The sequence below is a fragment of the Eumetopias jubatus genome, unplaced genomic scaffold, assembly GCF_037043125.1.
Source record: "Eumetopias jubatus isolate StellerSeaLion01/CBP00866 unplaced genomic scaffold, mEumJub1_p1.0 scaffold_4, whole genome shotgun sequence".
Classification (NCBI taxonomy): Eukaryota; Metazoa; Chordata; class Mammalia; order Carnivora; family Otariidae; genus Eumetopias; species Eumetopias jubatus.
Window position 1 is genome coordinate 27,961,286 of NW_028274810.1, and position 27,605 is coordinate 27,988,890.

General features: G+C 40.2%; 1 protein-coding gene and 1 pseudogene across 2 annotated transcripts in view; one reads left to right on the plus strand and one right to left on the minus strand.

The window, feature by feature from the left end:
* ABCD3 (ATP binding cassette subfamily D member 3) overlaps window positions 1-14,439 on the minus strand; it is an 81,224-nt gene extending 66,785 nt beyond the window's left edge. For both annotated transcript variants that reach the window (XM_088022354.1, XM_088022353.1), the window contains exon 1: window positions 14,282-14,439. In XM_088022354.1, the coding sequence (XP_087878480.1) occupies window positions 14,282-14,391 (110 nt within the window). In that variant the 5' untranslated portion in view covers window positions 14,392-14,439. The remainder of the gene's footprint in view (window positions 1-14,281) is intronic.
* Window positions 14,440-22,839: 8,400 nt separating this feature from the next.
* LOC114196856 (poly(A) polymerase alpha-like) lies at window positions 22,840-26,811 on the plus strand (annotated as a pseudogene).
* Window positions 26,812-27,605: the final 794 nt, after the last annotated feature.

The following is a 27,605-nucleotide window of genomic DNA, read 5'->3' on the forward strand; positions in this document are numbered from 1 at the left end:
AAGAAAATCACTGCCAATCAAAAATTAAATGTTCAGGGGAAAAAAACACTTTCATGAATGAAGGCAAATAAAGCCATTATCTGACAAAATGGAGAAAGTTCATTATCAGATTTGTACTAAAGGTCATACTGGTGGTGACAGGGAGGGTGATTCCAGTTGGAAGGTAGAGGTTGCAAAAATGAATGAAGAGCAACCAAAGTAGTAAATATATAGTTAACTCTAAATGAGTATTACATAAAACAATAATAATGTCTTTTAGTACTTAAAACAAACAAACAAACAAAAACCCCACTAAAACTAACGCAAATAAATCAGGAGGAAACTAAGTGGAGCCACTGCTCTGAGAGTCATTTTACTACTTAAAAGGGGGATGAAGTATTATTGATTAATGTTTAGACTTAAAAATTTTAACACATGTTAAAATTTCTAGGGTAACCAGTAAAAGTAAAATAACGAATAACTTCCAAACTACTAGAAGGAGTAAAAATAAAATAATGAAAAAAGAAATAATAACTACAAAGCAATTTTGCTGTTTAATCAACAATAAGAAGAAAAAAATACAAGGAAAATTCCCAAATGTTTGGAAATTGTGGTAAATTAAATATGAGACAAATTCTTTGTGTTTCTCCTAAAAAGGAGGAATCTATTTTCTCATCCTTCAATCTGGGCCAAGCTTGTGACTTGCTCTATCCAAAAGAATGTGGCAGAATCCTTTTTGCTTTTACTTTTGCCTCTTGGAATGCTGACCTGAGACTACAAATGAGGAAAGTGGTATTGTCTACTAGATGATAAAGTCACTTAGATGAGAACCAAGGCACCCCAGTCACCAGCTAGCACCATCAGCCAGATATGAGTGAAGCCATCTTAAACCTTCCCCAGTGTAGCCAATCCTCTAGTTGAAAGCAGCCTCAAGCAAACCCAGAACAAAACCAGCAGAGGAACTGCCCAGCCACCCATAGAATTGAGGCGAGAAATAATTACTTTGTTACTAAATTTTAAGGTGGTTTGTTATGCAACAATAGATACCTGACATATATAAAGAGATAAATTTGTGAAGTCATAGGTCAACGAAAAAAAATTTTTGAAATGTATGATATACACATCAAATGATACGTTTACAAAATGGTATAGTTTATATATCAAAAAATCTGTGCTGCAATTAAAGCAGTGCTTAGAGAGAACTTTGTAACCTCAAATGCATGCTTTAGAAAAGAAAGGCTGGAAATTCATATCACTCTCAGAACGCTAGAAAAATAAAATTAAGCGAGGAAAGTGTAAAGAATAAAAGAATACAGAGGGAAGCAAAAAAAGAAGGAAATAAACAGTAAATAGAGGTAAAGCAAAACTGAAAGCTAGAGTTTTGAAAAAATTCACACATTTTTACAGACTTATGGCAAGATTGATTTAAAAAAAGGCAGGCAACCATACATTAATCTACAGATTAAAAGTAAGCCTCATCAAAATCCCAACACGCTGATCCTAAAATTTATAGAATAGTTGAAAGAGTTGATAACCAAGGCACATTTTATATTTTGTTTATAAGATCCACTGCATTCATAAAACAAGGTTCCTCCAAAGCATCTATAAAAGAGCATTAAATAGGTATTTACTTGTAGTAAATCAATAGGTTCATAATGCACTTAAGAACTCATTGGTCACCTTCAGAAAATAACAGGGAACTAATGGATTATTTTAAAAATTGGTAAAGTAAGAACAAATATCTATCCTACCTTTCCTAATTGAACTGTACCACTGGGTAACCAAATTGTAGATGAAGAAAAGTTTCTTTTTTTTCTTTTTGCATTTATTTATTTATTTATTTATTTGACAGAGAGAGACATAGCAAGAGAGGGAACACAAGCAGGGGGAGTGGGAGAGGGAGAAGCAGGCTTGCCGCCAAGCAGGGAGCCCGATGAGGGGCTCAATCCCAGGACCCCTCAATCATGACCTGAGCCGAAGGCAGACGCTTAACAACTGAGCCACCCAGGCGCCCCGAAAAGTTTCTTTTTATGGAAGCATTCCACCTTATAAATGAAGAATAACAGAATTCAAATATCACCATTTTGTAAGCCCTAAGAAACAAAAATTCACTAATCTACGCATCAAGCAACAGTGGCTGCTAAAAATCACAAAAAGACAAACAACCAGACACTACATACGTCTTCATGGACAGTATACCACATCAACACCTAGGAAGTATTCTTGTCCAAAAAAATAAAAAATAAATCAAAGCTTTGATCAAGCTTTTAGATCCAACAACTAATTTATAGGACAGAGAATGAAGAAAAAGTATGCAATCAGCATAACCTAGATGGCAAAATCTGTATGGGTCAAAATACTTGATTGTTTCAACAAATTGTAAGAAAGAAAGGGAAAAAACAAATGGGAGCAGGTCATGAAGATTAAGAGAAACAAATAAGAAAACACACAACTAAATTATAGTGCTTAGGAATGCACATTTGGGCAATAAAATTAGAAAGAAATGTACAGATGCAATTACTACAGCAGTCAGGATAGCAGTTATAGCAAGGGAGAGGGATGGGCTCTGACTGGAAAGGGACACATGGAAGACCTGTGGGGTGGCAGGCAAAAATTTATTTGACCTGCGTAGTAGTTACAAGGGTGTTTATTTTAAAAACTAAAAAGTCATTAGGTTATGTATGTTTTTATGTAGTTTCCTTCATTTGTGGTAAAAGGTATTAAAAGTCTTAGAATATTTCACCATGACTCTTAACATTTTAATATCAACATATTACCACAAAATTTTAACAATTAACTTTGCATTTAACATAAAACTTTTTTTAACCCCTGAATGACTGGTGACTGTTCTTTGAATCTAAGCCCATCTAAAAGATTCGATAAAAATGCTTTATTCTCCACCAAAAACTAATGATGTAATATATGGTGATTAACATAACAATAAAAAAATTAAAAAAAATGCTTTATTCTCTTTTACCTTCCACATGTCTAATTCAAACTTAAAAACTCTCATAAGCAGGTACCATTTTACCCTTGATTCCTCACTAGTAAAATGAAAATAATAAAACAACTGTCCCAAAAGACTGTGAGGAATAAACATAAAATACTTAAAACAATGCTTAAAATATGGTAAGTGCTCAATAAATAATTCACAGTAATACTTCCAGCTACATGTCCTCGGAGTCCCTTCTCAAATCCATTAACTCCATGCCTTTGCTCACGCTGTTTTCCCCACCTAAAATGCCTTCTATCCCTTAGTGAAACACTACAAACCTCTTAAAGTCAGGCTATAATGTGAAGCCTCCCCAGATAACTACAGATATCAAATTAGCTGAATATGCTTTGATGAGGTTTTCAATTTCATACCTCATTAATTTAATTGCATTCATTCAGGTCTGCTAATTTAGCAAAAGTATTACAAAGGCATGTTTTTAAAAAAACACTTTTTAAGCATACCCAAGGCTTCAAACCCTCTTAATATGTACAATAACTCCCACTGAAGAGCGTAACCATCAGCTATCCAAAGTGTTTTATCCTTACATTTATAGAAGGCTGTATCATTGACAGAGAGACCTAAAACAAGTGTTTTTTTCATAAAAAGAATGTCCTTAAGTAAGGGCCTGATACAAAGTTTTTTTGTAGAAATAACTACAAATGCTTGTGCACCTGGGTGACTCAGCCAGTTAAGCATCTGCCTTTGGCTCAGGTCAGGATCCCAGAGTCCAGGGATCCAGCCCCAGGTCTGACTCCCTGCTCAGCGGGGAGTCTGCTTCCCCCCTCTCCCTCTGCCTCTCCCCCCACTCGTGAGCGCTCTTGCTCACTCTCTCAAATAAATATATAAAATCTTTTTTTTATTTATTTATTCATGAGAGAGAGAGAGAGGCAGAGGGAGAAGCAAGCTCCCAGGGAGCAGGGAGCCCGATGCAGGACTCGATCCCAGGACCCTGGGATCATGACCTGAGCCGAAGGCAGATGCTTAACCATCTGAGCCACCCAGGCCCCCAAATATATAAAATCTTTAAAAAAAAAGAAAAGAAAGAAAGAAAGAAAGAAAGAAAGAACGAACGAACTACAAATGCCATTCTTAAACAAGTCTGACATTCATACAAATCATTCCAAAAGAAATAATAGAGAAATACAATACCCATTTTTATAAAATTTAATCTGGCAAATATAATTGTAAAGAAAACTGCAAAGAGAGTATCTTTATTCTTCATAATTCCAGTTTGGATTTTATTGTAACAGATCAAAAGGTGATGATATTCATCAGGTCATGGATAAGACTGATGTTGATCCTAGGAAAAAATTACAACTTATTTATGAAAATGGACAATATGGCAACAGTACTTGGAAGAAGTGGTAAATTCTAGGAATAAGCACAAGTTACCAAAAAGTCACGTTGGACCAAATTCATTCTCTTCTCTGAAGGGATCATGAAAATTCTGTAAACTTAGTTATTATGCTACAAAGCATTTGACGATGGACCAAATCAGTTCTCCACCTTTTCCATGCAAAAGAAACTGATGCCACTCTAGGGTCCCATCTTCACTGCTCCATGACCAGAAAAGAAAGACCCTTCCCAGGGTGCCTGGGTGGCTCAGTCGGTTAAGCGTCTGCTAAGGTCTTGGTCCCAGGGTCCTGGGATTGAGCAGCGAATTGGGCTCCCTGCTCAGCATGGGTCCTGCTTCTCCCTCTCCCTCTGCTGCTCCCCCTCTCCCTCTGCTGCTCTCCCTGCTTGTGCACACACTTTCTATCTCTCTCTGTCAAATAAATAAGTAATCGAAAGAAAGAAAGAAAGACCCTTCCTCACCAGCTCCAGCAGAAACATCTCCAACTGGCCCAATATGGATTTGATGCGTAGTCCTAGGGTCAGAGTGCCAGGTCATCACCAGAAGGAAAGGTGTGAAAAAGTGTTAGGTAAGTTGAAGATGAGAACTAATACAACATCCAAAGGGTATGAAATAATAGAAAAGTAAGAGAGGTATAAACACACCGTTCTATACTTGGTCCTGTCCAATAACTTAAATTTACTGGGAAAATACAGAGAAGGAATACTAATTAAATGTACAGGATCAAAAAAAAAAATTTAGAAGAAGTGATATACCCAAAGTATAAATATGTGCACACAGGTTTAATTTAAAAAAAAAAAAATCAAACACAAGTTGAGGAGAGCAAATGAAGAGAAAACAACTGTGTAAGCGAAATCCAAGTGAAGAGTATTGATTGTCACAAAAATAATAAATGTAACCTCACCTATTTTAACAAAATCTTAGGATCTACAAAGCAAGTAACAGGCCATTCCACTCTGTGTCAGTCAGACCATACTTAGAAATAATAAATTTAGTTTTGGACTTCTTCTTTAAGAGGTGTAGAAATAAAGAACATCATATTCAGGAAGCAGCAAATGAAAAAACACAGAGGCTGAAACCATGTCACGTAAAAGTAAATACCTTCCAACTTTGAAAGTAAATGATCCTATCAATACAAAAAGGCTTCTTTAGGGAGATTTTCATGGGCACATCTGAGGAAATTTTTAGGAAGGCTCAATGGTTTTTGAGAATCTAATAGTGGCATGTTTGGCTGTCCTTTTAGTTTTCCTTTCAGCAAGCATAGGGAACTAAAGCTATCTTCTATTGAGCTTTGTTCCAGCGACTACTGATTAAGACCATTTCTTTTTTTTTTTTAAAGATTTTATTTATTTATTTGACAGAGAGAGACACAGCGAGAGAGGGAACACAAGCAGGGGGAGTGGGAGAGGGAGAAGCAGGCTTCCCGTGGAGCAGGGAGCCAGATGTGGGGCTCGATCCCAGGACCCTGGGATCACGACCTGAGCCGAAGGCAGACGCCTAACGACTGAGCCACCCAGGCGCCCCAGGACAATTTCTGACTTAAGCCTCACAACCACTGAGTTAAGTAAATACTATTATCCCTGTTCTGCAGGTGAGAATACTGAGGCTCAGAGGCTGAGTAAACTTTGTACAAGGTCACAGATCTAGCAAATAGCTGCATAAAAACTTGAACCCATATCTAACTCCAAAGACCATACCTTGTTTTATAGTATGCCAAACTGCCCCCATAATAAAGATCAAGTTGCTACATGTAAAAATGTGCATTCTTGCAAGTTAAAATGTCGTGACATCATTTTACACCTTTGAAGTAATAAAATTTCAAACACCCCTTATTGATGATGAGAGAATTAAATCTGCACTCATGTCATAGTATACTGTGGCACAACTCTTGAGAAGTAATAGACGTAATTTGTGTGGCTCCAGAATGTTCACACCCTTTCCATAAACACCAAGGAAAGTTCATAAGCTTTCATTCTATAATCCCATTTCTGGCAACTTATTCCCAGGAAATAATTTAGCACAGACAGAAATGTTCACCTGCAAAAATATTTAGCATTTATCTAGAAAAATTACAGAAGCAATCTAGATGCCCAAAATAAATTATGATATAGTCACACAAAGGAATATTATGTATTTCTTTAAAAGTATAGTTACGGAGGCACCAGGGTGGCTCAAGAGTTCCGGGATCAGATAGAGTACTGCATGGATAGAATACTGCATGGATAGAATACTGCGTGCGTGCCTGTGTGCCTGCGTGCCTGTGTGCCTGCGCTGGCTCAGCAGGGAGTCTGCTGCTTCCTTTCCCTCTGTCTCTCCCCCGGCTTGCTCACATTCTCTCTCTCTCTCTCTCTCTCTCTCTCTCTCTCTCTCGCAAATAAATAAAATCTTTTTTTAAAAGAGCATAGTTACAAAGTTCATGTAGAAACATAGGAAAGATGTCTACATATTAAATGAAAATAGCAAAACATGTACATTATAATTAGGTAAGAACGCTTGCATGTAAATGAGAAATAAGAGGTAACAAAAATAAAATAATATATATGTTACAGTGATGACATTATGGATAACTTAATTTTTTAAATCATCTTTAATGTTTCCACTGTATTGTTAACTGTGAAAAGGTGATAAAACAGTAAGGATACCATTTTCATAAATTTCTAAGACTTGTTTTACCCATGCATATAAAAGGGGCCCAGCTCCTAAACAGCTCATAATATACTTAAGGAGACATTTACATTTGTAGCAAGAAAAATTTGTTATTTAAAATAACAGTAACCACAGCCCTAAGAAATGAGCATTCTCAGAGTCAGTCAACAAACTTTTTTTTGAGAGCTGACTATATGCCAGCCACAGTTCTAGCCACTGGGGCTATAACAATGAACAAAACAGACAAAAATTCCTGCCCTCATGGAACTTACATCTTAGCAGCAGAGACATACAATAAGCAAGATAAGTATGTAAAATAAATACCGCATTTGATAGTGGTAAGGAAAAGCTGGGAAAGTGAGCAGTGTGTGCGTAGAGAATGCTTTTTTAAACTGAATGGCAGTGGGAGGTCTCCCTGAGAAGAAATCTGAAAAAAGATGGAAAAAGGGGAGGGAGTTAGCATTGTGGATATGTGGGGAAAGAGCATACAAGACAAGGCAAGAGCAAGCGCAAAAAACCTTGAAAAAGAATCTCTGGCCAATGATGCTATTGTGCCAAAAACGGAGAAGTGTAATTAATTAAACAGCAGACCACAGACAGCTACACAGTTCTGAGAACACTGCTTCTGGATCTGACCTGCATCAGTTGGTTTCAGTATACAAACGCTTTTCCTGGCAAATTCTTTGAGGCCTTTTGCTTAAGCATTCTCTTTTTATTCTGAGGATCCAAAATGGGGCCTATAACATCCACTCATGGTTCATCCCAAGGGTCTCCTGAATCTCCAGCCCCTCACCTGACTCATGCTTGTACTTTGCAAAACATTCAGTGGGCCTGTGAAACTGAGCAAAGGGAAGCCAGCACCTCCTAGAGCTTGATTTGAAAGAAGCAGATCTCAGGAAGGAAAGCTGAATTCCAAGTATGCAGGAAAGCTGTAAAGTTGTGGGGATAGAGTGCAGGGAGTAAAAGCTAGAGATATGAGAACATTTAAGAGGTACAGAAAAGATCTAGCAAAAGGCCACGAGGCTGAGGCTCAGGGAAAAATAGTCAACAAACTGCCAACAATGAAAATGTCAAAGGAACTTATAAATGAAAGAATGTCTCCATCTGAAACTGTTCACTATGCTGAGAGATAATCGCTGCCATCACCCCCAAATTTTCGATAAAACTCTACTACAATTACCTGCTTGTGGCTGATGCTTTATAGGAATCAAGGCAGATACCAAAAAGGCTCAAGAGAAAAGATATAAGTCGGATCTAAAATAGAGCAAAAGCTTTTGCACAGGGAAGGAAACTATCAACAAAACAAAAAGGCAACCTACTGAATGGGAGAAGATATTTGCAAATGGTATATCTAATAAGAGGCCAATATTCAAAATATACAAAAAACTTACACAACTCAACATCAAAAAAACCCACAAATACTCCAATTAAAAATGGGCAAAGGACCTGAATAGACATTTTTCCAAAGAAGATATACAGATGGCCAACAGACACATGAATAGATGATCAACATCACTAATCATCAGGGAAATGCAAACAAAAACCATGAGATTATCATCTTACACAGTCAGAATGGTTACTATCAAAAAGACAAGAAATGACAAGTGTTGGCAAGGATGTGGAGAAAAGGGAACCCTCAGGCACTGTTGATAGGAACGTAAATTGGTGCAGCCACTGTGGAAAACAGTATGGAGGTTCCTCAAAAAATTAAAAATAGAAGTACCAATACGATCCAGTAATTCCATTACTGGGTGTTTACCCAAAGAAAACAAAAACACTAATTCAAAAAGATATATGAACCCCTATGTTTATTACAGCATTATTTATAATAGCCAAGATATAGACACAACCTAAGCATCCACTGATAGATGAATGGATAAAGACGTGGTATGTTTATATTATACACACACACACACACACACACACACACACACACGCACTGGAATATTACTCAGCCATAAAAAAGAGATCTTGCCATTTGAAACAACATGGATGGACCCAGACAACAGTATGCTAAGTAAAATAAATCAGAGAAAGACAAACCATATGATTTCACTTATATGTGGAATCCAAAAAAACCCCACACAAACAAAAAGCAGAAAGAGACTTATACATAAAGAAAACTGATGGTTGCCAGAGGGGTGGGAGTAGGGGATGGGCAACATGGGTGAAGGGGACTGGAAAGTACAGGCTTCCAGTTACGGAACTAAGTCACAGGGATAAAAGGTACAGCATAGGGAATATAGTCAATGGTATTGTAATAACATTTGTATGGTGACAGATGGTAGCTAGACTTGTGATGAGTATAGCATAACTAATAAACTTGTAGAATCACTATGTTGTACACCTGCAACTAATATAACACTGTATGTCAACTATACTTCAATTTAATATATATATTTATATTAGGGACCCCTGGCTGGCTCAGTTGGAAAAGGATGCGACTCTTGATGTCCACGTTGTGAGTCCAAGCCCCACACTGGATGTAGAGATTACTTACAAATAAAATCTTTTAAAAAAAATAAATTGAAAAAATAAAAAAACCAAAATATATATATTAAAATTTTTTAAATAAATAAATAAAATAAAACAGAGAGACACAAAATTTTAAATAAGGTGTAACTAAGAAAACTAAAAGCTCCCTGAAACTCCTCAGAAATATTTAGGGGAGGAAACTGTGTTCCCACCACCTACAGAGTGGGCTTTGAAAAGGATAAAGGATCACTCCATAAGCTGGGGTACTTGGCTACACCCTGATAGCTGACAACTAGGTCATACCCAGTCAAGCAATTAAGACATAAAACAAGAAAGGTACCTAAGCTTTTGACAACTGTGAAGCTGGAGAGATCCCAGCCGGGCTAAGGACGTCAAATCTCACCATCTTCCCAGCCTGTTGACCTTTTGCCCAGGCCCCTCAATAAAATGGTTTGATCCAAAAAAATAAAAAATAAAAATAAGGTACCTAAATTCATGCTTCAGGAAGTTAAAAAGGATCATTATTCAGATCATCCAGAGTTGTTAAATGATAACTTCATGGAATAGATGACTCTCACCTACCCCTTAAAGGATAAATGCTGAAGAACAGAAAATATAAGGACAGAGATTCCAGGTTTGGTTAATATGAATAACACTCCAAGGTCTGGGATGAATGTGGCCTGTTCAGAGAACAGTGCAAAACTGGTCTATCTGGAACAGAGCATGCTCATTGGCAGGCAAAGGCATATAAGATTAGCCAGGTAAGGTGAGACCAGGTGAGGGACAAGAAATCTGAACTTGACAAGCTTCATGGGAAGGGAAAGAAACTGCTTTGTTCTGTTTTTGTTTCTCGTGTTTAGTTTAAGACTATAAAATTCTACGGCAGTGCAGACTGGTCTCTTTGCCCTCTAAAACTGGCCTGTAATTCCTAATACCTTGCCCATGTTATATACTCTCATATACAACTATCACCTCTATAACCTAATGCCTCTATTCATGTTTGTACTGGTCCTACATCCCCAACTGTCAGACAATTACCCTTAACCTTAAAAGTTCTTCAACTAAAAAAAAAGTTCTTCAACTATCCTACGTAATTTGCCCACCCCATACAACACTTAGTGTCTATCCTGTGACATGTGCAAACTATTAATTTATACATGACGCAGTACATCTCTCAAGAAACTCACTCTGATGTAGGCAGAAGCCAAGAAAATAAACTAGTACAATACAGAGTGCTAACTAGTGAAGTAATGCTTAGCATATCATGAGAGCAAAGGACAACATCAGTTTGGAAATCGGGAAAAGACAGAAAACACCTAAGAGAAAGTGTTAACTGGACTGAGTTTTGAAAGAAAATAAATACCAAAAGGTGGGGAGAAGTGTTGGGGATGACAGTAATCAGATAGCAAAGGCTGAGCAAAGCCTGTCTTACTCAGACTGTTACTCCATATGGCTGGATGAGTAGGAGAAGTAGTAAAGGACCAGATCATGAACACAATTTTCTCGTGCTAAGAATTTTGTGTTTTAGAATAACCAAAAGACTTTAATGAAGGAATAACAAGATCATAATTGTTTTTAAAAAGAGTGCTGGTGGCAGTGGAAGATGGATTGAAAGGGTTCCACAAAGCTTCCTCCTACCACAAAATGCAACAAAAATCTGATAAAGGCTGCTATTAACATTCAATTTATCTGCAGTTATCCACTCCTACCCCTTTTCTAGGCTTAGCTCATATTCTTCCTAAAGCCCTCCTTAACTCTTCCCAAACACATTAATCTTTCCTTTCTCAGAACTTCAAAGGCATGTCTGTCTGTACACTGCATTCTGTCACCACCTTAAAATTTTAACTAATTTGCATTTAAATTTCTTCTTCCTAACAAGAATGTAAGCTCCCTATGAAAAGATGTCATATTTTTTAATGTATGTGTAATACACACACACACACACACACACACACACACACACACACACACACACACACACCTCCATCCCATAGCACCTAGGGCAGTAATACAACATTTTGAAACAGATACTTCCTTTGAACTGAATAGATGGTCTCCTTTATCCATGAGTACAGATTCCACTATTCTCCATAAATAATACATAAAATAAAATGTATGATTTTAAAATGCATGATTTAAAATTAAGGGGAAAAAAGTTAGTATACGTAGTGGGAAATGAACACAAGGCAACTTTCTAAGATGAAAATGTTCTAATTTATGATAGGGGTGTGTTACACTGTTGCACCGCATTTACTTAAAAAAATGTATAACCAAGATTTATACCGTTAAATATATATAAATTTACCTAAAAACCTGTAAAAATAAGGGGTGGGAGCAAGGGGCTATAGATGAAACATGAATAGCAAAATGTTGATGGCACTTCTTCAGTAAAGTGTATAGATGGGTTCATTATATTATTCTGCTCACTTTGAAAAAAATGCATTAACAAAACTAAAAAATAACTCAGAAAATTAAATTATTTATTCTAATGTTTGGTATAATGTGACACTGTAACTTTTAAAGTGGTTTTACTAGTTCTATTACCTAGTTGATTCTAAGGAATACCTTCTAAGAAAAATCTATTGTTCATAGCATAGATGAAAAAAGGCCAAGCAGCCATAGGTTCCTTAATTAAGCACCAGATAGGAAAATTAGCCCTGTAAAAACGATACCCAAAAAGCCAGTAAGATATAAAGTCAGAATTTTCTAATCTCCTAATCTTCAAACTGTGCAGCCAACGATAGCATTTGAAAGATATCCAAAAATTTCTGGAAATACAACATCTACAAAAACAGACTCAACACCATTCTTGATGGTTTTAAAATAATTCAATTATTTTATCGCAGTAATTTAAACTTCATGCTTATCTGCTCTTAATTTGCCTTCTTCTCCCACAAAATATTTAATGGGGAAAATAAAGGTTTTCCTTATTCATGCCAATGCACAAGGTTAACAATCTTTTGTTCAGTAAATTAGTTGTTGCATAACTTAATCCCTCAAAAAGTACTAAATTTCTCAAAAAGACTTCCAAAGCATTTTACAATAAAATGTAAATGAAAAAACACCTAAAATTTAGTAAGACAATTTCCTTTACACTGTTAATGCTATTTCTCAGGAGATGATATTTAAAACTTTCCTTACAATAATCTACAGCCTTATAAATCACTAGCTATCTAAACTGTGACTGGAAGGGACATGAAGAGTTTCTGATAATGTTCTTATATGGGTGCAGATCTGTGTGCTGATTACATGGGTGAGTTCTATCTGTAAAAATTCTTCAAGCTCTACACTTAATATGTACCTTTCTAAATTCCATATTACACATGTAATCTGATAAAACAAAGTAAGCCACAGCTGTTAGAACTGCCCTCAAATCCCCTACCTCATACTAAAACACCTGTTCTATGCACTGAAGCATTTCTCTAATAAAAAGTAACTCAAAGTTATTTTATAGCATTTAACATTTTCTGACATATTCCCAGATAACAAATAACTTCCATTTGCAACTGGGAGCTCAGAAAGCACACAATAGAAAAAAAAAGTTTATATTTTCCAGAAGAAATCATTTTAAAAGCTAACTGAATAGAAGAAAAGTGAATTGGTACTGTATTGTCTGGACAAAGATGCAAATCATTTTCAACTCAGTTAATCGAATTGAGAAAGGAAAAGAAAGACCACCACTTCAGACCTTAGTAAGATAAGACAGGAGAAGGTTAGTGAGCATTTCATGGATGGAAGGCCGCTTGTTAGTGATTTACTCCAAAGTCTACTACTAATCAGATATTTCAAGCAAAACAAAAACAAGAGGCAACAGTACCTGCCCAGAGAGATGAATTAAATAAAATACATGGAAGCAGTATGCCAAGATTTAATATGGAATATCCAATGACTGGCAAGAATGCTAGGGAAGTAACCTTTACTAATTCGTTTGCTGAAGCCAAGTGTCTCCCAGAGAATAAAATATCATGTCTTAATCCCACAACAGTAACTCAATTCTCTCTTTTCCTTCCTCTAATCTTATAATCGCCCAAAGTTAAAGCTAAACATTAAGATTCTCTCGAGGAGAAAGAAAAGGATCTTGATCCTCAGCTAAATCACACTTTAACCTTCCACCTGAACAGCCAAGGGAGGGAACCTTGCTCTCCAAATTCAGCCTTTCCAGGTGAAATGTCAGGGAGTTCACTGACCAACTCCGAGGGAACACCACTTTAGAAAGCAATCTTACCAAATGGACCCACGAGCGTTCACATGTACAATCCTCACGACTTTGAACACCAACTACTAGGGAATCATGCCAAACCCCATCCAAGCGACTGAGGCAACAGCCTCCATCCTGGCGAGTCCAATCCTCAGCCTCAAATCACACATACACGTCCACAAAGTAAACCCACGGTCTCTCAGGAGATGAGATGACAAAACTAGAACATACCCAGAAAGTTGATACAGGAGGTGAGCTGGGGGCGATAGCCTCGGGGCAGAGGCTCAGGATTGCTAGTGCGCTGGGCAAAGATTCACGCTCCCGGAGTCAGAGTAGGGCTTAGGGAGCACTAAAGACGAGGCCTGGGGGCAGGAGGCACAGGTTTCCTAGCGGGTGTGGAGGAAAGAGACATTGCTGGGGGCAGAGTACTGGGAGCAGGGAAAACTGGGGATGACGGCGCCACGGGGAAAACCAGACACCTTGACGTTAGAGCCTGGCGGCAGTGGGGAATCTCTCTACGCTTGACCCAGCCGGGCCAAGGGACCCATCCTCCGGGCGCCTGGCGAGAAGGGAGAGCGCGCGGGACGCGCCCGCTCGGGCCCGGGAAAGGCAGCGCGGCCAAGGGCCTTCTTACCCGTGCAGGCCGAGGGCGCGGCGCCTCTTATGGAGCAGGCAGAGCAGCAGAAGCGCGGCCCCGGCCAGCGTGGAGTTTCGCGCCGTCAAGTACTTGCTGAAGGCCGCCATGGAACCGCCAGTACGAGCGAGCCGGGAGCAGGTCAGCGGCGGCGTCGACAAGCCCCAGTTCAGGAAGCGCGGGGGAGACTGGGAGGAGAAGAGCGAGCCGAGGGAGGGCGGGGCAGGCAGCGCAGGACCGCCCCCTGGCGCGCGCCGCCGCGTCGTCCGCGCGCCGTTGCCCACCACGGACTTCAGCTCGGGGGGAGCGCGCGCGGGCGCCACGAAGGCCGGAACAGTCCTGGGATGCTCTCTGCGCACGCGCGGATCCCCGCAGGGTCACCCGGATTGCCCGCGCCAAGATTCCGCTGATCCTTTCTCTGGCGCTCGTTCGTGCTGCCCCTGTCTCACCCCTACTCACACCTTCGCGCCTGCACACCCGCTCAAGCTCTCACAAAAACTGGAAGAGCAGGCCTACCCTGCACCGGGACCTAGTGGGACCTGCTACTCCGCCTGCCGCCTTCCCCGCACCGTGAAGTGCAGTTACCACCCTCTTAAAGGAGCGCAGGAAGAAGGGGAATGGCCCCATCATAGATCATTTATACAAAACTGAAGGCACAGTGATTATTTAGACGAAAATACCTGTTGGAAACTCCGAAGAGGTGTAGGGAAATGTGGGAAGAATGACTATACAAATCGAAGACCTTTTTCCAAGCCAGGGTTTTTCTAAACCATGGGTTATAATCTCTAGGGGACTGTGGACTGAGTTTGGTAGATTGAGACCAGCAGAGTGTGTGTGTGTGTGTGTGTGTGTGTGTGAGAGAGAGAGAGAGAGAGAGAGAGAGAAATCGGTTAACGGAAGACAATAGAAAACTCAGAGTGCCTCACGTGTAAACAAGTTGTTCTGAGAATTTTTATTTCAGTTTTGTGTCCATGTGTCCCGAGCAGTGATATGGAGTGTGTTTCTTTAATGTGGCTCTGATCAAACAGAAAGTTTGAGAAACACTGTTCTTTGCAAAGGGACATTCAGAAATAACAATCATGCATTGTGTGAATGCTGGCCTTACTCCCAGAATCAGAAGGGCATTACAGATTAGAGCATTCTTCTGGCTGGTCCTATACTGCAGAAATCGTTATCCCTAGCTTTTAGACTGGCATATGTACAGTAATGTAGTGATCCCCCAAGTCTTCATTTGGAGAAACTGGAGGAAAGAGTTATCAGTCGGAAAGTAAGTACATAAAACCTTGCATAATACACATTCATGTTAAAGTAGCCCACAAACAGTCGTTTTCCCAGGTTTTTACTCAATATAAACTGGTAGTTGCCTAATACAGATTACAAGAAACACAAGCTGTGTATGTGTGTGTTGAGGTGTTCAATTGTGTAAATTTTGCTAAAGTGGAGCTTCTACAAAATTCTCTGCTTACACATAGATATTTTCATTACCTCCCTCAACAGTTAGGCAATTTGGTATGCACCAAGGATACAAAGATAAAAACATCACAATCTCTGCTCTCCAAAGGTGGGTAGAGGAGGAAAAATATGAAAAAAAAAGTTATAAATATGTTAAGTGTCACGTTAGAGGTATGAACACCTTTTGTACTATGACAGCATAAAAAATGCTTAGTTTTGTCTAGAACTTTTTTAAGATTTTATTTGAGAGAGAGAGAGACAGAGAACATGAGAGAGAGAGTGTATAAGTAGGGGGGAGGGGCAGAGGCAGAAGGAGAAGCAGACTCCCCACTGAGCAGGGGGCCCAATGCTGGGCTGGATCCCAGGACCCTGAGACCATGACCTGAGCTGAAAGCAGATGCATAAATGACTGAGCCACCCAGGCGCCCCTGTCTAGAACTTTCTATTAGGGCTCGACAGAAGATGATTTTGTAGCTAAAGCCTAAAAGACCAGAGAAAGAGCTGTGCAGGAGGACAAGAGAGAAAATTACTAATTCACCAATAAATTGCATAGTAATGTAAAAGTGTTAGGAGAAAGTGTATCATCTTGGAGTTTGTAACAATGAAGCAAGAGCATGCAAGGTTAGAGGAAAGATATATTTAGGAAATAGAGTACAGTTCAGAGGAGAGTAAGAATGACCCATTAGGCAAGATATTCTAAAAGGCACCTGCACCCCGCTATTTATAGCAGCTATGTCCACAATAGCCAAACTATGGAAAGAGCCCAGATGTCCATCAACAGATAAAGATGGATAAAGGTGTGGTATATATACACAATGGAACATTACTCAGCCATCAAAAAATTGATATCTTGCCATTTGCAACAATGTGGATAGAACTAGAGGGTATTATGCTTAGCAAAATAAGTCAATCAGAAAAAAACAAGTATCATATGATTTCACTCGTGTGGAATTTAAGAAACAAAACAGAGGTGTAAAGGAAAAGAGGAATAAATAAAACAAGACAAAATCAGGGAGGGAGACAAAACATAAGAGACTCATAGGAAACAAACTGAGGGTTGCTGGAGGGGTGGGGGAGCATGGGGTAACTGAGTGATGGACATTAAGAGGGCACGTGATGTAATGAGCACTGGGTGTTGTATAAGACTGATAAATCACTGAACTTTACCTCTGAAATTAATAATACACTATATGTTAATTAATTGAATTTAAATAAATTAAAAAATAAAAAAGTAAAAGGCACCCATGTTCAAGAAGCATGGGTGATTCTAAAAAATTGAACTTAGTTAATGTGAGTTCAAATAATTTTAGCTGTTCATAAAGTCCATCAGGAAAAGACCACTAAGGACAAAACTGTAACCCAACAAAGTTAAGTTATTAACTTGCTACAGAAAGGATACCACACAGCGGAGGAATTATGGGCATGTCTCCAAAAAAAAGGAAGAGGTAGGGGTCATTATAGTATTAGAAGAAGGGAGGAGTTTAGGTAGAATCTAAATGAAACAGTATTTAATAGGCTGAGAGCAAATCAGATCTGTAAGGGGTTAATATCAGATCTGAGTTGAGAAGCATCCTCTGGGTTCTATTCCCTTGGAAATATAAATTTAACATTAATGTAGAATATTGTGTCCAAAAACCCCTTATCTGAACCTCTGCACTGTGAATTGAGGCTGCTTCTCCAAGTTAATGTGATTTATTTGGATGGTTTACATCTCCCAGGTAAGAAAGATATGTTCTGTCTCACTAATATGAGTTCCAAAACAACAGAGTTTCTGGCAACTTAGGATTTTAGAGAACAAAGTTCCTCAGCACTATGCCCTTTGATAATTAACCAAAACAAATTTTCAGATTCACAATAATAGTTAATAATTAAGAAAATGTTGTTTTTATTGGAAGATATCCTAAAGCTCTGATTTTTAAATTCAATAATTAGGCAATTTGGTATGCACAGGACAGAGGACAGAGGAGAGGGGCCCATGGAGTTGGGAAATCTAGAAAGTCTCTTGAAGAGATGTTGTGCTAGCCAGCCTCCAGCATTGTCCCCAATGATCCTCACTTTCTGGTATTCATCCCCTATGCAATCTCCCTCATGTCAGGATTGGTCTGTGTGAACAAAAGAGTGTGGTGAAGGTGACAATATGTGACATCTGAGACCAGATCATTAAAGGCACTATGGTTTCCACCTTGGTCTCTTGGATTGCTTGCTTTTGGGGAAGCCAGCTGTCACAAAGTGCCCTCAAACAGTCCTTGAGAAGGATTGAGGATTCCCAGAAAGAGCCAACACCTACTTACCAGCCTTGAAAGCAGATTGTCCATCCCCATGGATGAATGCAAATTTACGAAGATCCCGAGCCAGAACGTTCTGCCAAGATTCTCCTAAATTCCTTACTCATAAAAACTTTGTGGGAGACAATAAATGTTTACCATTGTTTTAAGCCACTAAATTTGAGGGTAATGTGTTATGCAACTGATGTGATTTGGGTCAAGCCTCAAAAAATAGATGGAAGAAAGGGGCTTTAGGAAAAGATATAACGGGAGCAAATATACAGACACAAGAAGGTACAAAGCAAGATGATTAAGTATGGTGTTGGATGGAGGCTCATGAAGGGGTGTGAAACGGGACAAAAGTTTGAAATGTTTAGTGGAGGTCGATTTTTGAAAGATCTAAAACACCCAGTTAGCCCGGTGAGATTTTATTCTGCATGTAGGAGGGAGGAGTCCAGGTTTGGAGGAAGAGTAGTGACCTCAACTTTTATTTAAAGAGACTGTGCCAGTGGCAATGTGTAGGATGGATTGAAGGAAGAAATATCAAGCAGAGAGACCAGTCTGGACACTCTGGAAATAATCTAGGTGAAAGATTGTAAACACCTGAGTCAAGCAGCACAGAGCAAACAGGAAAGAAAGCACTTTGTGGATTCCAGTTGGGTGGAAATGGTGAGATTGTTCTTTAATGAGAAGGAAAATTTAAATCCACTCTGAGATTTCCTGGTTGAGTGCCAGAGAGGACGATATTATTTACCTGAGGGCAGGAGCACAGAAGTGGAGCATTCTTGTCAGGGAAGACAATGAGAGGCAAATGAATAATTTCTCACTAGATCCTCATCACCAAGGTAAACTCCAAGATTCTTAGCATCTTACACAAAGCCATTTATGATATCAGCCCTGCCTACGTCTCTGAATTCCTATCCTGACACTACTCCCCTGGAATAGATGTATTCCACCTCTGCCCTAGGAGATAAATGTACACTGCTATTCCCCTCTGTGGTCTTCCCTAGAATATTCTATTCCTTCTGCCTGAAATACCAATCCCTTCCTATCCTAACATCCTCACTCTCAACTCAGTTCATCCTTTAAAATGAAATTTTGATGGTCTCCTACTCCAACATGTCTTTTCTGGTCACATTCCCCACCCCGCACCTCTTGCCAAGTTAATCACGTCCTCCCTTGTGCTGCTTCTGTCTCATACATAATTCTATTAATGTATAGTAGGGTGTTAGTTTTGTTTTTTTAAGATTTATTTATTTATTTGACAGAGAGAGAGCGCACAAGCAGGGGGAGCAGGAGAAGCAGGGAGCCCATGCAGGGCTCAATGCAGGCTTCATGCCGGGCTCAATCCCAGGTCCCTGGGATCATGACCTGAGCTGAAGGTAGACACTTAACCTACTGAGCCAACCAGGTGCCCCTACAGTAGGGTGTCTCTTAAGAGAAACTGGCATTATTTCTCTGACAAGGTAAACACCTCAAGTCACGAGGAAAAATTCATCTTTGCTTATAAAAGAATCACTTGTTGGTGGGTTGCATTGTTGGTAGGAATGCAAACTGGTGCAGCCACTGTGGAAAACAGTATGGAGTTACTTCAAAAAGTTAAAAATAGAACTACCCTGTGATCCAGTAATTGCACTTCTATTTACCCAGAAAACCCCACCGAAAACATTAATTTGACAGGATACATGCACCCCTATGTTTATTGCTGCATTATTTTTTTAAATTTTTTATTGTTATGTTAATCACCATATATTACATCATTAGTTTTTGATGTAGTGTTCCATGATTCATTGCTTGTGCATAACACCCAGGGCTCCATGCAGAATGTGCCCTCTTTAATACCCATCACCAGGCTAACCCATCCCCCTACCCTCCTCCCCTCTAGAACCCTCAGTTTGTTTTTAAGAGTCCATCGTCTCTCATGTTTCGTCTCCCCCTCTGACTTACTCCCCTTCATTCTTCCCCTCCTGCTATCTTCTTCTTTTTCTTTTTTCTTAACATATGTTGCATTATTTGTTTCAGAAGTACAGATCTGTGATTCAACAGTCCTGCACAATTCACAGCGCTCACCATAGCACATACCCTACCCAATGTCTATCACCCAGGCACCCCATCCCTCCCACCCCCCACCACTCCAGCAACACTCAGTTTGTTTCCTGAGATTAAGAATTCCTCATATCAGGGAGGTCATATGATACATGTCTTTCTCTGATTGACTTATTTCACTCAGCATAACACCCTCCAGTTCCATCCATGTTGTTGCAAATGGCAAAATTTCATTCCTTTTTATGGCTGCATAATATTCCATTGTGTATATATACCACATCTTCTTTATCCATTCATCTGTCGATGGACATCTTGGCTCTTTCCACAGTTTGGCTATTGTGGACATTGCTGCTATAAACATTGGGGTGCACGTACCTCTTCGGGTCCCTACATTTGTAACTTTGTGGTAAATACACAGTAGTGCAATTGCTGGATCGTATGGTAGCTCTATTTTCAACTGTTTGAGGAACCTCCATGCTGTTTTCCAGAGGGGTTGCACCGGCTTGCATTCCCACCAACAGTGTAGGAGGGTTCCCCTTTCTCCACATCCCCGCCAACATCTGTCGTTTCCTGACTTGTTAATTTTAGCCATTCTGACTGGTGTGAGGTGGCATCTCATTGAGGTTTTGATTTGGATCTCCCTGATGCCGAATGATGTTGAGCACTTTTTCATGTGTCTGTTGGCCATTTGGATGTCTTCTTTGGAAAAATGTCTGTTCATGTCTTCTGCCCATTTCTTGAGTGGATTATTTGTTCTTTGGGTGTTGAGTCTGATAAGTTCTTTATAGATTTTGGATACTAGCCCTTTATCTGATATGTCATTTGCAAATATTTTCTCCCATTCTGTTGGTTGTCTTTTGGTTTTGTGGACTGTTTCTTTTGCTGTGCAAAAGCTTTTTATCTTGATGAAATCCCAATAGTTCATTTTTGCCCTTGCTTCCCTTGCCTTTGGCGATGTTTCTAGGAAGAAGTTGCTGTGGCTGAGGTTGAAGAGGTTGCTACCTGTGTTCTCCTTTAGGATTTTGATGGACTCCTGTCTCACGTTTAGGTCTTTCAACCATTTGGAGTCTATTTTTGTGTGTGGTGTAAGGAAATGGTCCAGTTTCATTCTTCTGCATGCGGCTGTCCAATATTCCCAACACCATTTGTACAACATTCATTCTATAGTCTATGGATCAAGGAGTAATTTCGACTTTCAAGTCTTACTATGTAAGAAACACATTTCATAAAGCTATAGTTGCCATAGATAGTGATTCCTCTGATGGATCTGGGCAAAGTCCATCAAAAACCTTCTGGAAAGGATTTACCATTCTATGTGCCGCTGGAACACTTGTATTCATGGGAAGAGGTGACAATATCAACATGAACAGGAGTCTGGAAGAAGTTGATTCCAGCCCTTATGGGTGACTTAGAGGGCTCAGGACTCCAGTGGAGGCAGGAACTGCAGATGCCATGGAAACAGCGAGAGGACTAGAAGCAGCAGGGGAGCCTGAACATGTGACTGGACGGCTGCGATCTCATGACTGAACTTTCACGGCTGAGGAGCTGCTTCTCATGGATGAGCAAAGACAGTGGTTTCTTGAGCTGGAATCTGGTGAAGATGCTGTGAAGATGTTGAAATGATAATGGAGGATTTAGAATATGACATACACTTAGTTGATAAAGCAGCAGGGTTTGAGAAGACCGACTCCAAGTGTGAAAGAAGTTCTACTGTGGGTAAAAACAGCATCACAGGCTACAGAGAAATTATCTATAAAAGGAAGAGTCAAATGGTGCAGTAAACATCGTTGCTGTCTTATTTTAAGAAATTGCCACAGCCAACCTACCATTCAGCAACTACCACACTCATCAGTCAGTGGTCATCAACATTGAGGCAAACATCACCACCAGCAAAAAGATTACAACTCGCTGGTGGCTTGGATGACTGGTTGGGATTTTTTTAGCAATAGAGTATTTTTTAATTAAGGTATGTACATTCTTTTTTTAGACATCATGGTATTGCACACTTAATAGACTGCAGTATAGTGTAAACATAACTTTTATATGCATTGGAAAACCAAAACATTCATTTGACTTGCTTTACTGTGATATTTGCTTTATTGCCGTGGGTCTAGAACCAAACCAGCAGGATCTCCAAGAAATATCTGTACAAGGATTCTCTGTACTATCTTTGTAACTTATCTCTGTGCTATCTTTGTAATTTATCTTTGTACTAGCTTTGAAACATCCATAAACCTAAATTGCTTCCCCCAAAAAGTTTAGAAAAATGTTAGGATAAATTGCATTCAGTGTTGCAATTAAAAATATGTGTGCCTAATCAGGAGCTCTATTGTTACATCCAAAGATCAAGCAAGAAACTAGCATAAAAAAAATAAATCCTAAAAAGAATTAAAGAATTATAGATGATTACACTCTTTTTTCTTGAAATACAGGCCAAGAACATCTCAACCCTACCAACAAAGCCTGGGCACATACCTTGCACATCGTGTAACCTAAAACTCATTATTTTGCCATTAGTTTGCTTTTCGTATCTCTAAAAGAACCTCAGGAGATTATCTAGTTCCAGGCTGGGGAACCGTTTCATTCCCATCCAGGCCCATAGACCCATAGAAAACATTAACATTAGTACAAAGCAACTTAACGCCATTTCAGTTGTTAGGGTTTTTTTCAGATATAGAAATGCATGTCCTTATATTTGTGTGACTTTTAAATTAAGAAGAGTTTATGTAAAATTATTCCATAAATATGGGGAGAACCCCACAAACACTTGTATCCACATTAGGAACCGTTTAAGGAATGAGAAGGAATGGAGGGGAGAAGGCCCATGAGGAGGAGCTGCCTGATATCCCCAGGGGCCCTGAGTTCATGGCCAAACCTGTCATGGCGTCCTACAGGGAGAGGCCAGGTAAGGTGTTTATGGGAAGCAGCCCTGAGAGTAACTGCAGTCAGTGTCTTAGCGGAGGATGAGTGTCAAAGTTTGGGATCTAGATTTTGCTGTTAGGTCTGAGTGGTGAAAAAGGAAAAACAATAACAACTAGAGTTTCCATTTACAGTGGCATATCCCATTCTGTTCCCACACTTGCCCTGTGAGGGAGGTGTTGTTATTAGCCTCTGTTTATAACCGGGGAAATTGAACCTAAGAGACAGTAAGGAACTTGCCCCAGGTCTCACAGTGGCTGACTGGGGAAGCCAGCACTGGGACCTAGGTTTATAGAACTTTAGAGTTCTTAGCCACCACACAAAATGAATCAAATCTGAGAAGACACAGGAACCACGAAGAGAAGGAAAGAGGCAGGAATGATGTGAGAAAGTTTAGAATTTGCCTCAAGTAACTGAGATTCACTGTTAATGGTTGCTGGTGTTGGTTTCCAGACTCAACATTGGAGCAAACAAGGAAGTAACAGCAGAGACAGAGACATAAAAGTGTTCTCTCTCTCTCTCTCACACACACACGCACACACACACACACACACAGAGAATATTAGACTCATGGAGGAAATGGAATTGGAACCACCACGTGTATCCAGCTATGTCTCTTCTGGACTCTTCCAGGGCCAGTTTTCCATCTGGCTCTGTCCTGTGCAGGCCTGCAGCTTGGCAGAGTCAAGACTGGTAGGCTAGTGATTGGGAGCCCTTTCACCATGTTGGGGTGGTGTCCAGACATGGTCCGCTGCTCTCACACCTGCCCATTAATGATCCCGAGATACATTCCAATACATTCATCTCCCTGAGAGGTCTTTCCTGAGTCTCTGGACTAGGTAGGACCCTGCTGTGTACTTGGATATTGCCACAGAGTTCTCCATGGCACATTTTACTGTATTATTAATTAATGAAATGTTTGAATGAATGTATCTGACTTCTGCCTCCCTCACTTCTACCCAAGCTCCATAAAGACAAGGATTTCCAGCCCCCCCCTTTTTTAAACATCATATCTGCAGTTTTCAAGATGGTACTCGACCCAAAATAATGCTCAATATTTACGGATTGACAGTGTGCTATATGAGCATTGGCTGCTTCCTGTCTATCTAATCCTGATGGAAGAGGCTTGTCCCCTGAACTTCTGTGCTGTTACCAAATAGAATTAGTATCCAACCCTGAAGGCCAGCCTGTTAGCCTGTTAACCACTTACTTTTTACTAAGTCCCTTCTCTGGGTCTGGATCCTATGTCCCTCTAAAGATGGGCTACAGCATGCTGATCAAGACTGTGGCCTCTATAATTGGATGCTGATGATGATGAAGACAACTCAGCTCAGAAGCTCCTGGTTTGTCATTCTGCCCTTACTACCCTGATATCCAATTCTTTCTTGGTCCCATTTTCATCTGCGAACCATTTTCTTCCAGGGAGCGCCAATTGCCTCATAATCAAAGAACACAAATTATGAGTCACATGGATGTTAAGGGGCCAGAGGACCATACTGTGCTGGATATTGTCCATGTTAGACAGTGGCAACAGTGTTTTATGCTAACTGATTATCTCTCTTTCGTCTTTTTAAAAGATCCACAGTTTTATATGAAGAGCACTGGTGGTGGCTAATATCTTAGGTTTCAGGTGAGACTAAATTGATAACACCTGGGGAGGCTATACTAGCTGATGGGACTCTGGGTGTAAGCTGTTTGGTGGGAAAAGAATTTTCCACCTGGGGAAAAAAAAATCATAATGGACATTGATGGGGGAAGGAGGGAGGGTTGACTGGGGACAGAGCCTTTATTTGCTCTTTCAGATCCATTCACCATCTTTTCACACTCTGCTCTGTGCCCCAAGATCCTGACTTTTATCCACAGCATTAATCAGGTTTCCAGCTGAGTTTGGCCAATGGGAAGGATTGGCAGGAGACTGGAAAATGGGAGGGCAGAGAAAGGCTGCTGGGTTGATGCCCTTGATCGGCTCTTTGCCTCTAGGTGAGGTGATGGGTTATGCATTCCTACGCTAAAGGCCACGGTTCCCACGGACTCTCTCCTGCTACCGCACTCTCGCTGGTTTCAGCCATCCCTTACTCTTCTTGTTCCTCCCGTGTAGAGACTTTAGGTTTCCTGCTGTCGCTAGACCTGTGGTATTCCTCCAGCTTCTATACTTTCCCTGTATCTTGTCACACAATTGTAAGTAGTAATTTCATTGAACTTTCTTTAACCACCTTTTCGAGGTTCCCTCTCTGTTCTGATGCAACTACCACCCTCTGGCACTTTGCATGTCAGGCAGGAGGAAAGAAGCATAGCAAGCTGTGCGCTGCCTTTTAAAGGCTCCCACTTGCAAGACACATGCCATTCCTACTCCTATCCCATCAGTTAAGCTATGGTTGACGTCAAGAGGGTGGAGAACTAGAATTCTACCCTATGCTTTGAAGGAGAAAGATTGTAGAACAGCACTACACACCATCACAAACAAATTCTACCACCTCCTCCAGCCCCTACTTCCCTCCAGGAATCTCAACACAATCACCTATTATAATGAAATTATTTCTGTCAAGACAAAAAAAAAAAATTACTCGCGGGGACATGTTAGGACGAAGTGGAAGGAAGAGAAAGGCTGAGTGGCGGGAGCGGTGCGGGGGAAGGGGGTTGGAGTCAGGGCCGTAGAGCCCCGCCCCACGCCTCCTCAATGGATCATGCGCAAGACGGCGTTGGGTGGGTGGGAACGGGGCGGGGGGGGGGTGGGAACGGGGCGGGGGGGGGGGTGGGAACGGGGCGGGGGGGGGTGGGAACGGGGCGGGGGGGGGTGGGAACGGGGCGGGGGGAAGGGCGGGCCGGCACCCGGAAGCGACTGGGCGGTGTCCGCTGAGGACACCTTGCACTTTCCAGTTACAGCGCCGGGATGACAGCAAACGCAGCAGCCGCAGAAGCTCTGTGACCTTACCTCTCCTATCAGCTTAGCAGCCCCCAAGGAGACTGACTGCCTCCTTACACAGAAGCCAAATGAGACTCTGAAGCCCTTTGGGGTTTTTGAAGAGGAAGAGGAACTGCAGCGCAAGATTTTAATTTGAGGAAAATTAAATAACCTGGTAAAAGAGTGGATCCGAGAAATCAGTGAAAGCAAAAATCTTCCACAACCTGTAATTGGAAAATGTTGGAGGAAAATTTTTAACGTTTGGATCGTATAGATTAGGGGTACATATAAAAGGCTGTTGAAGAGGCATCCAGTTGCGTTTTGATGAGATAGAGGTTGTTATTTTCTTTGCAGGTTTAGCACCGCAGACTCTTCCAGAAGTCTTGAGTTTATGAGACTATAGCCTGCTTAAGAATTTAGATACAAGATGCATAAAAAGTCTTAACGGTTGCAGAATGAATGCAACCATTAATGCAATCATGCAATCATGCATCAATGCATGCATTGATGCAATGCATGCAATGAATGCAATCAATGCAAATGAAACTTTACGTCTAGTACCAAACATTGACAACTTCAGTTGTCTCAAAGAGCTATCAAACTGGGGGCCAAATGCCACAACATCTATTCCTATATATATGGTTTCCTCGCAGGTGTTTCCTGGATTATGCCAGTAGCAAGAACTTGCCAGTCAAATGCAGTAGCATCAACTTTTTTTTTAAAGATTTTTTTATTTATTTGAGAGAGAGAGAGAAAACGAGAGAGAGAGAGCACATGAGAGGGGGGAGGGTCAAGGGAGAAGCAGACTCCCTGTCGAGCAGGGAGCCCGATGCGGGACTCGATCCCATCATGACCCCAGCCGAAGGCAGATGCTTAACCATCTGAGCCACCCAGGCGCCCCAGCATCAACTCTTATACATAAATTCTTCTTGGTATTTTCTAAATGATATGTGTTTAGATTATATTAAAATAAAATTGATTGTAAACACTGAAAAAAAGATTGAAAATTACTCAATGATTAAATATTATAATAATGATTCCAAAATACAGATAGTGGGTGAATTTTATATGTGGTGAAACTATAGGTGCTTTTTTTCTTCTAATTTTTTATTTTTCTGAATTGTAAATTTCCTAGAGTGACAAAGTAGCATCTTTTATAAGGGAAACTACCAGTAAACTTAATTGTGTAAAGTATACTTAAGAGACTGTAATAACTTAGAGAAGATGCTTATGATTTTTTAGTAAAAAGATTAACACTTAAAATTGCATCAATGTTGATACATACATCTGTGGTCAGGGGCAAAAGAAATAAAGTGTGAGACTGGCTGTGTTTTGATGAATTTTAAAACTCCACAGCTTTTTTTTTTTTTTAAGATTTTTATTTATTTGACAGAGAGAGAGACAGAGAGAGAGGGAACACAAGCAGGGGGAGTGGGAGAGGGAGAAGCAGGCTTCCCACTGAGCAGGGAGCCCGATGCGGGGCTCGATCCCAGGACTCTGGGATCATGACCTGAGCTGAAGGCAGACGCTTAACGACTGAACCACCCAGGCGCCCCAAAACTCCACAGCTTTTTAATATTTATTTATTTCTAAGTTTGTTTATTTATTTAAGTAATCTCTCCACCCAACACGGGGCTGGAACTCGCAAACCTGAGATCAAGAGTCACATGCTCCTCCAACTGAGCCATATAAAATAAATAAAATAAATTAAAAAAAAACCTTTTTAAATTTTTAAATGTAA